Below are 11315 nucleotides of genomic sequence, written 5' to 3'. Positions count from 1 at the left end.
ATCTTTCTCTGACTGGGTTATTTTGCTTAGCATTATGCTTTTAAAGTATATTTTGTTGCATATGAGGATTGGTACTCAGGCTTTTTTTTCTTTTCCATTTGCATGGAAAAGTTTTTTCTATCCCTTCACTTTCATCCTGTGTGTGTATTTTGTTTTGAGGTGGGTCTCTTGTAGACAGCATATAGTAGGGTCATATTTTTGTATCAATTCAGCTACCCTACACCTTTGATTAGAGCATTTAATCCATTTACATGTAGGGTTATTATTGAGAGATTTTTATAGCCATTTTGATTCTGTATGGCTAGGTTTCTCTCTCTGTTTCTTCTCAGCAATCCCTTTAGCATTTCTTGTAATGCTGGCTTGGTGGTGATAAACTCCTTTAGACTTTTTTGTCTGGGAAGCTCTTTATTTGACCATCTATTTTGAATGATAGCCTTGCTGAATATAGTAAACTTGGACTCAGATCCTTGCTTTCCATTACCTTGAGAACTTCATGCCATTCCCTTCTGGCCTGTAGAGTTTCTGATGAGAAATCAGGTGTCAGCCTTATGGGAACTCCTTTATAAGTAACAGTTTTCTCGTGCTGCCTTTAAGGTTTTCTGTTTCTCTTTAATTTTTGGCATTTTAATTATGATGTGTCTGGTCGTGGGCCTTTTTGGGTTCTTCTTGCTTGGGGTTCTCTGTGCCTCCTGAACTGGTGTGACTTTTTCCTTTACCAGGTTAGAGAAGTTTTCTACCATTATTTCTTCAAACACCTCTATTCCTTTCTCCCTTTCTGCCTCTTCTGGCTTTAACATCATTACTCTGAACTCTGTTTCAGATAAATTTCTTATCTCTGCTTCATTTATCTTCTTCTGGAGAATTCTCTAGTTCTTTCATTTGGGGGTTGTTTGTTTGTTTCCTCATTTTGGTTGTTTGGGTTTGTGACTATGTATTAGGTAGATCCTCCACACCTCTTAATCTCTAGTGTAAGACAGTGTCAAAGGCAGTTTCTGACTAGTTGGACCAGGCAAAGACTCAAAGCCTCCAGAGACCTCCTCTGTCTATAGAGCAATAGGATTCCTACTTAAATTGTCCCCAGTCAATAGTCCTCAGGTGTGGCGAAAGTTTTTTTAACAGGGTGGGCAGCTGCTTCTGCCTGGAGGCTAATTGTTACTTTTAATTTCTTAAGTAGCCTCAGGGCAAGGTGTTTTACAATAGGGCAGTGGTTCTCAACCTTCCTAATGCTGTGACCCTTTAATACAGTTCCTCATGTTGTGGTGACCCCCAATCATAAAATTATTTTCATTGCTACTTCATAACTGTAATTTTGCTACTGTAAACAATATGTAATTATATATGTGTTTTCCGATGGTCTTAGGCGACCCCTGTGAAAGGGTCATTCTACCCCCAAAGGGGTCATGACCCATAGGTTGAGAACCGCTGCAATAGGGTTTGTTGACTATTTCCCCCCAGGCAAGGCAGATGTCTGTGTGGGAAGATGTCCTCTTCTATGTGAGGGAATGACTCAGCCCAGGAAACTTGGGATGTCTGCCTTCTGAGCTCTATCCCCTGAGTCCCCAGTCCTGGGTTCTGCTCTCACAGCTCCAGTGCACTTCACCCTCCCTCTGCCAGAGCACAAGGTGGATGGCTCCACTGGGAATTTTTGTGCATTGGTCCTTTAAGTGGGTGCCTGAACTTTCAGCTGCCACTCCCTGGCATATAGCACCCTACTGCTTTTCACAGCCAGATGTTACATGGGTATCCTCAGTTTGGTGCTCTCTGCTGGGGAGCCCAGCTTCGGGATTAGATCCCAGAATCTCAATGGCATCCCCTCCACTGAGATATCTCTCTGGGACTTCAGTTGCCTTCTGTGGGTGCCTGGCCAGTCCTTTCTTGCCTCCGCACCTACTACCAGTCTCTGTGTGGTCTCCACCTTTGGTCCTTGGGTATCAGGGTTCTCTCCTGTGAGTTTTCCATTGATTGTTTAGGAAGCCTTTTCGTATTTGAGTTGTAATTCCAGCTTGTTCCCGGGAGCATGTCTGTGCAGCAGCCTCCTACTCTGCAGCCATTTTTAATCTTGTACATTGTTTTTTAGGTAGATTTTTTCCAAATTCCCTGTTGTACCATGTAGCAGTTCCACCAGAAATTTGCCTTTTACTCCATAACCTCAGCAAGATAAATTAATGTCAAATTTAGGAATTTTTGTGAGTCTTAATAAAGATGGAAGTTGGAGTTTGTAATCTGTCTGAGTGAAGCCCAGCATCTTTTAAAAAATGTCCAATGGCTATTTGCATTTCTTTTTCCATGAATTCTCTATTCATATTTTTTACCAATTGAGTTTTAGACTTTTTTTGATATTTAAGAATTTTTATATATTTAAGAAATTTAGGTTTTTGTGAAATGTCACAAATATTTTCTCCTACTTTGTTGGTTTTTGGTTTTTACTTTGCTTGTAGTATTTTTTGTTTTGCAAAGGCACCATTTTTATGCAGTTAATTTTATCAATCTTTTTATAATTTGCTCTACACTCCCAGGCTAAATTCACTTATATTTTCTTCTGGTATTAATATGATTTTATATTTTTACATTTAATTCTTTAACCCATTTGGAGTTTATCCTGATTTAAACTGTTAAATATGTATTGATTCAAGTTTAATTTTTTAGTCTAAAGCCCATTTTATTTTTATTTATCTTTTATTAAATTTATAAGGATGACATTGGTTAATAAAATTATGTATGTTTTAAGTAATACATAATCTGTATATTGCATTGTGTAAGTAAAGGATAAAGGGAGTCAAATATGTATATGGTGATGGAAGGAGATTTGACTTTGGGTGGTAAACACTGATTCAAGTTTTTTTGTACATTTTTTTAAATCCTCACCCGGGTAATTTTTCCATTGATTTTTAGAGAGAGTGGAAGAGACAGTGAAAGACAGAGAGAAATATTGATGTGAGAGAAACACATCGATTGGTTGCTTCCTCCACACGCACTGACCAGGGTCTGGGCTGGGGAGGAGTCTGCAACCAAGGTGCGTGCCTTTCACCGAATCAAACCCTGGAACCTTCGGTCTGCAGGCCAGTGCTCTATCCACTGAGCTCAACCAGCTAGGGCTGATTCAAGTTTTTAAAATGCATCTTTTCCCTAGGTGTTTATGATACCACCTTTGTTATGTACTAACTTTCCATATATACTGGGTCTGGTCTGGTGCTTTCTTTACTGTTCCATTGGTCTTTCCTAATTTTCATGTGCTAATATCATACTAGAATTTTTATTATGATTACTTTATAGTATGTTTAATTTCTAAAAGAGTTACACCTCCCTTTGTACTTTTTTTGGATACAAAATTGTATGTTTAATCAGAATAAGAAAATTAGCCACAAGAAAATAAAGTGTTATACTGATAAATACCACAATCACAAAACACAGAAAAATAATATTTTAATTAATTAATTAACTGCCTGACAAAGCCCATCAACCTTTTGGTGCACAGGACAATGCTAAACTGAGCCACTCTGGCTGGGCACCTTTATGGGAAACCCATTTTCACAAACAAGGAGAGGAGTGGTTAAGCTACTGCTGATCTATAGTATTTACGCATCATCAGGCCCACTTTTAAAGTTTATTTGTGATCATAATTGAACACAGTAAGCAATAATGAAAGAATATCATATTGGATGCTCTGAATCATTTTTTTTCATATAATTTAGATTGTACAATGAAGCTTCATTTACTGTATTAGCAAATACCTGGTGATTTGGTACTTAAAACTTGACTTATTCCTCCTTCCTGCAGGTTGACACTTTATTCATGAAAAATGGTTCATGTAGTTTAAAAAATGCAATCTGTTTTGCTCTACTCATTTCTTTCCTTATGTATGTACTCTTATTTGTAGATAACAACCCTTTTAAATGTAGAATAAACCCATAATGCCCTGTCAGAAACACAAGCTGCCAAGTGCCCAAAATGTTAACTAGTTTTGACATACTTGAAAATGCTCTATAGTGTGTTAGCTAAACTTAAGTTCACCAGTAAATATCTTCTGCTTATGTATATATTTTCTAGAGTATTAATAAATACTATTCTTCATAAATTAAACCTTTATTTTCAGATAATGATTCTTCACAGAGTAGTCTGTCTTCCAGTTACTCTCCAAGGGCAACCGATAGTTGTTTCAGTTCTAGTTCAGAGATGGTAAGTTATGCCACCCTACCTTTTGGGGGTTATTAATATATGCTCTACTAATTTTGAATTATTTGTATCTCTAATTTTACATTCTGAAAAAAGTAGTTGTACTAATAAATTATAGAAATAAATGTAAACAAAAATGTAAAAATATTAAAAATGTAAGAATATGAAATAAATATAAATTAAAATGTAAATGAGCATCATTTATTCACATTTATAACAGTGATGGATGTGTTCATTGTTATTTACAAAAGCCCTTCTTATCAAGATGTGTGTGTAAAATAAAGTTGTGTTTATTTTAAAAGGTTTTTAAAAGAACCCACTCACAATAATTGAAACCCTAAAACAACCAAGAATACATACAAAAAAGAAAGCTTATATGAATAATTGGAGTGACGTCATTTTCTGAGTGGGAATGCTGCATTTCTCTTAAATCACATGTTTAAATGGAATTCTACTCCATTAATGCTTCCATCTTTTTTTTCTTTAATATATTTTATTTTATTTATTTATTTTAAAAATCTTTATTGTTGAGAGTATTATAGATGTCCCTTTTTCCCCTCCCCGGGTTCCTGCCCCACCCCAGGTCTTAACCACCCTGTTGTCTGTGTCCATAGATAATGCAAAAATGCATATAAGATGTTTGGTTAATCTCTTCCTGGCCCCTCACCTTCCCTCTGAGATTTGTCAGTCTGTCCCATGTTCCCATGCCTCTGATTCTGTTATTCATCAGTTTATTTTCTTCATTAGATTTCTTGTTCATTTATTTTGATTTTTAGATTCAATTGTTGGTAGATTACATATCTATTGCCATTTTATGGTTCATATTTTTGGCCTTTTTAAATTTGTTTTCTTCTTCTTCTTAAAGAATGCTTTTCAACATTTCATATAATAATGGTTTGGTGGTGATGAACTCCTTTAACATTTTCTTGTCTTGAAGCTCTTTTATCTGACCTTCAGTTCTAAATGATAGCTTTGCTGGGTAGAGTAATCTTTCATCTGCCTTTGTCTCTAGCTCACTGTACAAACTGCTCTTGCTAAAGGAAAGGCATCGATGACTTCAGTGTTGGCAAATTCAATGGACACTTTTCGGTTTTATTTTATGAGAATTCCTAGTAACATTGATAAAAATAATTATTTTCTTGTTTTGAAACATTTGCTTCCCTTTGCTTTTATGATTACACACTGTCTCTGTTTTCTTCAGACCTCTTTGAGTGATACTTTAAGCTTCTGCCCATTTCTAGTCCACCCTTACCTGCATTTAAATGTGGTAACGATTAAGGTATGCTACAGGACCTTTTCCTCTGTTAACCTACACTCTGAACTGGATGATGTTATATGCTCCAATGACTTCACTATCTATTCAGTGATAGTTCTCAAAACGTTAGCCCTGCTCTTTATTTAGATGTTCACCTTCCTATTGGATATATCTTTATGGATATTTGTAAAAAATCTACTTATTTTCATACTTTAAAATGAATGCCCCGATCTTTCTGATAGTTCTCATGTTAGTAGATACATTTTTCAGCTGCTCACACTGGAAACCTACTAGTTAACTTTGTTATTTCTTTCTGTCTTATCTCTTTTCCTGAACTACATTTATTCCATCACTTTATCCAATCAAGTCTGCCTCCAAAATAAAGTCCATATTTATCTACTTCTCTTCTGGTGTTAGTGTCCTAGTCTGGATATCATCATCTTGTTCATGAACTATTATGGTTGTTTCTTAAGAGATTTCTCTACTTCTACTTTCCCACTTTTTCTCCATCATCATGATCTTTTGAAAACTTAAAATCATGTTATTTTTATTTGTTCAGTGGATTTTTATTTTACTTTGGAATCTAAAATACAGTGGGTATAGGTTGTATGCGTTCTGGCCTTAGTAATATCTCCAACTTCTAGTATTCTCTTAGAATGCTCTCCACTCTCTACAGGTACTGACATTTCACTTTCCTTAGCTTATTAGTCTCTTTTCTGCTTCAGGGCTCTTATGTGTCCTGTTTCCTCTACCTTACTTTTATTCATCTTGTAGGTCTTAGCTTAAGTATGTCACTTCTTCTAAAGTCCCTTCTTAGTTCCTCAGTGTAAATTAGGCCCCTCAGTTATGCTCTCAAAATGCTTCATACTTGTTCTTCCTAGTGTATTTCTCAGTTTATAATTAAACATACATGTGTATGATTATTTGATTAATGTAATTTCTACCCATGAGTATTATTGCTGTAAGAGAGTAGCTATCATATCTGCTTCATTCACATTGCAGATGCTAACGAATATTCATTTCTTGAGTAAATAAATTTATTGAGGTTGTTTTCTCTAACTTGTGCCAGCCAGTCTCAATGCTATTTCTTGGGCTTGCTTTTTCTATTTCAGTGCCAATCAGCTGAGGTATGTACCTCATTTTAGGTTTTTTATGTTAACTTTGCTTTTTTTTTTTTCTCAAGCATGAATAATCAATTTTATACAAGATATCTGTAAAAAGACTAGTAATTAAAAGATACATTTTTCATGAAGTTGAAAGATTCAAGCTAGTAAATTGAAATCTAGACCTGTAAAAAGTTCTTAAAATTTAACTTTTTATATGTTATAATATTTATTGCTATTTAACTTTTCTTTCAGCTATTTGACTTCCTGTTAGTTGGTAACTCTCCTTAAGTTATATGTTTTATGAGACTAAGCCCATAAAAGGTACAATATAGATATTTTTTACTTGCTAAGTTAGAGAGTGAGTAATAGAAGCTTTATGTGCTAGCTATTTATTTCAAAATTATTACTTCTACCCCACTCTTTTAAGTGATTGAAGAGTATTCTGTATACTAACTTTGCTGAGTGGAGGGTAGGGGGATGATGTAGCCTATGATAAACGACAAAATTATTTTCTCTTTTTTACCTCATTTGTATTTTTACTACAAGGATTATTATTGTTCTTGCTATTTTAAAATGTCATAACCTTGATTTTTAAAAACCAGATATCCATCTTGATTTGAAAAAGTCTCTTCTGTGTTTTGAAATTTTTTGTACTATGAATTGGTGCTTTGAAGTGATTGATTTTTTTTTAATTTAAGCATCATTTACAGAAAAATTACTAATTTTTTTTTAGCCATCTGATGATGAAGATCAAACATTGCAGAAAATTGAAGATTCAAGTAGGAGATCCATCAAAACTGAAGAAACAACTAATAATTTTTATTTAGAAAGGATGGCAGAATTTCCACGTGATAGGATTGTTAAAAACAATGAGAAAATTCATAAACAAACTGAAAGTTTTCACCAGGTCTCAGTGAAAAATAACACAGATCAGTCTGCACAGTCTCAGCATAACTCAACACAAGTATTACAAAACCAAACCAGTAATAACTGCACTGTACAGTTTGTGAGATGTGATGCCTGGGTACAAACAGAGAGTGAACCTGTAATGAAAGAAAGATTAGATGCTGCCATACAGTGTGATATAATTTCACAGTGTAAGTGTAGAAGTAATGAGTCTTCTCTTTGTAATGTTGAAAGGTGCAGTGAAAATATTAAGGCAGATACCACTGGAGGGCAGGAAATCCTTAAGAACAACTAAAATTCTAAAATCTCTGCCTGATTTAGCATTTCACTTAATATTCAGAATTTCATCAACATAGTATGGAATGAGAAAGTGTAGCTTAACACAAGGTAAAAATATCCAGAAGATATATTTATGGTTTGTTTTACAACATTTTAATACAAGTTTATATAGGTATTTACTTAGTAGCATTAATATATCTTTAAGTTTTTAGGAAAAATATATAAAGTTACTATGTATCATTCTTATGGTGATTATTCAGTACATTATTTGCTTCTATTTATGGATTAAAAATATTTTAATTGCTTCCTTTCTTGTGCACTTAGTTTAAAATTTAGTGCAGTCACATATTTAGCAAAATGTTCCAAGATTTTCAGACAGAAAAAAATACCAATAATATCAAATATATTTCATAACCTCATAATAATTTTCTTAGCTACTATCTTAAATATTGTCCCCTCATTAAGAATTCTGGCACTAATTTTTTAAATAAAATATATTTCCTGTTTTGTTGGGATAACATTTTTGTGGATACATGTCTACTAAGGAAAATGTTATTCTCTTCAAGATTAAAAAATAGTCAATGCTTTTATTAAAAAACTGTTCAACAATGGAAAAATGATTTATGTTCACTAATTTTAAAATAGCTAATGTTTTCCCCCATAAATATTATATAAGGATTTCTCATTTATAAAAATATAGGCATTGTTTTCAACATTGTATTTATTTATTGTCAAGATTTTTTTTTAATTTTTTATTACAAAGGGTAAGATTTTTAATGTTTGTATTCTAAAATTGTTATTGTATGGATATATTACAAAGAGCCCAGCAGGGGGCATTGTGATATTTAACTGAACTAAAAAGAAATTGTTAGGCATTTCTGTGCCTTTAATGAAAATGATGATTAGATATTGCATTTTTACATGCCTACATATCACTCAATGATTTGTGTTGCAGAGCTTATCTGAAGCATAATGCTTTAGAAACACCAACAGCTAATGTTTAAATGGTAGCAGTCTTTAGTTTTTTAGCTAGTTTAAGGGAGTTAATTTTGCTGCCTCAGAGAGCACAATGAGCTCAAATAATTTTCTTCAAGTATAGTAATCATCTTGTGAAAGGAGAATATAATTACCTGGTTTACATTTATAGTTTTTCAAAAGGCCAGATTTTCATCTTGATATTAAATGGAAGGTATTCCATCATTGATTGATTATCCTGAGCATTATTTTGCAAAACACAAAATAACATAGCAATGAAGACCAATTTATAGAAAAAAAGAAATTAGAATAAGATAGAGCTGTGAATTTTTTGTTGGCTTCAAATAGTAAATAAACTTATTTTTCCCTAAATAATTACCTAAATCTAGTAGTATTGAAAGCACATATATTTCAGAAGTCCACATGTAGTTATATTATTATTATAATTTGGAGGTTAAACTCAGTAAGGTGAAGAGAATATCAGGACTTTAGTGCACTGACCATACAGGGTAAGTAAGGTGCAGTGCAGTAAAGAATTTAAACTTCCCCAGAAAGAGGTCTAACCTTTGCCCTTTGGCTTTGGGGAGGTAATCTCTAAGCCAGTGGTTCTCAACCTTCCTAATGCTGAGACCCTTTAGAACAGTTCATGTTGTGGTGACCCCCAATTTCATTGTTACAAATTGAACATAATTAAAGCACAGTGATTAATCACAAAACAGTATGTATTTATATATGTGTTTCCCGATGGTCTTAGGCGACCCCTGTGAAAGGGTTGTTTGACCCCCAAAGGGGTCGCGACCCACAGGTTGAGAACCGCTGCTAAGCCTTTGAAATGTCATGCCTGATAAAAGTGTCTTTGTTTGCCTGGGGATATTGGGTCAAACTAGATAGTAACAATGTGATTTAGGATGGGACTGAGACAAGCAGTATCATCTCAACTTCCTTAAGGGGCTAGAAACTCTGATCAGCCATCTGGGCAGTCCACCATGCCACTTTGATGGAACTCCAGTAAACACGACACCAGGGCTCAGGTGAGCTCCCTGGTTGGCAATATTTCCTGTGTTGTGACACCTTGATACCGGGAAAGTAACTGTCCATACCTCCACAGAAGGGGACAACTGGAAGCTCTGTATGTATTACTTTCCTAGACTCTGCCCTATGTGTTTTTTACCTAGGCTGGTTTTAGTCTAGGTCCTTTCCCTGTCATAAACTGTAGCTAAGAGTATAATAGCTTTCAGTGAGTTCTGAGTCTTTCCAGCATTTATCAAATCTGAGGCTGCTCTTGGAACCCCTGAAAAGGGTAGTTTTGTGGACTGTTCCCTAAATTTATAGTTACTAACTAACTCTTTAGGTGCTTTAAGAGTTAAATATATTTAAAATATATTTCTGGGAAAGCAAGTATAGAATTACAAAATAAAAAAGACATCTCATACAATAGAATAGATTTTAACATCTCAAATACAATACTGGTTTAGCTTTTCTCTTGGTGAAACCACTTAAAGAAAAAAAATAATTGAAACAGCTTTTTCCCCATATTTACAATTTAAGGTTTATAAAGCAAAGTAAATCCTGGCTAAGGTTTACCCAAATGAAACAAAAGAGAAAACTTCATAATGATTTGCACACATTTGTAATGTAAACTGCCTACCACAGTGACTTCAAATAAGATATTGTACATTCAGTAGTGGGGTTGGTACATTATTTTGGTCAGCATCAACTACTGAGGAAGTTGCCGTCTGAAATAATATGAGGCTATCATTAGAGGTAGTCTCGTGTAATTTACTTTTATAGCAGTTACCATAATTGTAATTTATTCATGTAATTTCTTGGTTAATGTTTATTTTCCCCATGACGCCACATACAGCAGTGTAGCAAATGTTGTCAGTTCTCTGCTAATATTTCCTTGGCCTGTATCATTTTAATACATGCCAGCCTGATTACCAACTGCCAGTACCTTTGCTATTTCCTTTGGGGTTTCTCTGGGCTGCAGACACCTGCTCTGCCTGTGCACAGGCAGTCGGGACAGACCCGGAAGTTAATGCTGTTGGAGAGCAGTGACGAATTGGAGTTGGTGGATAAATAATGCCCCAGTCCCCTGTCTCTTGGATAGAATACTTACCCCAGAAGCATGTTCTACAACACTGACCCTGAAACTATTGAATCAGAATCTCTGGGAATGGGGCTCAGGAATCTGCTTAACAGGAGCTGTTTTTCCGGAGTTCCTCAGAAAAATTAAGCTTCTGTTGCGTAGAATGGTCTCTTGCTTGGTAATAAAGCCCTTATTAGCTTCCTTCCTTTCCTGTCTCCTTCAATTCCATAGCAGTGTTTCTTGAGATCACATCCCTAGCTACATGCACTTGATGATGCCACTTGGCTGCTTCTAGCTGCCTGTAATAAAATTCAATATGATTGTGTTAAGTGAAAGTATGAAAAGAGTTTGGACAAAGATTAATTCCAGGACACCGTCAGGAAAATTAGGAAATAAAGATAACATCAGAGGAGTCCATTATCTGCAAAGATTTCATAAATGTGAGGTGGTATCAAGAGTAGAATGCTGCGAAGACCTCAAAGATGTGTGATGGTATCTTAGATAAATACTGCTAAGGTTCTTAAAGAGCATG

The 11315-nt window shown here is 34.8% G+C and overlaps 1 protein-coding gene across 1 annotated transcript in view; it reads left to right on the top strand.

Annotated features, from left to right (window-relative positions):
* The window catches only part of LOC102770583 (chromosome unknown open reading frame, human C12orf40), a 56199-nt gene extending 48464 nt beyond the window's left edge, over positions 1-7735 (top strand). Inside the window, 2 exon segments of the mRNA XM_015566623.1 lie at positions 4094-4176; positions 7268-7735. Coding sequence (XP_015422109.1) covers positions 4094-4176; positions 7268-7735 — 551 coding nt within the window.
* Positions 7736-11315: the final 3580 nt, after the last annotated feature.

Source organism: Myotis davidii, unplaced genomic scaffold (assembly GCF_000327345.1).
Source record: "Myotis davidii unplaced genomic scaffold, ASM32734v1 scaffold902, whole genome shotgun sequence".
NCBI lineage: Eukaryota > Metazoa > Chordata > Mammalia > Chiroptera > Vespertilionidae > Myotis > Myotis davidii.
This window is presented reverse-complemented; position numbering and strand designations above follow the sequence as displayed.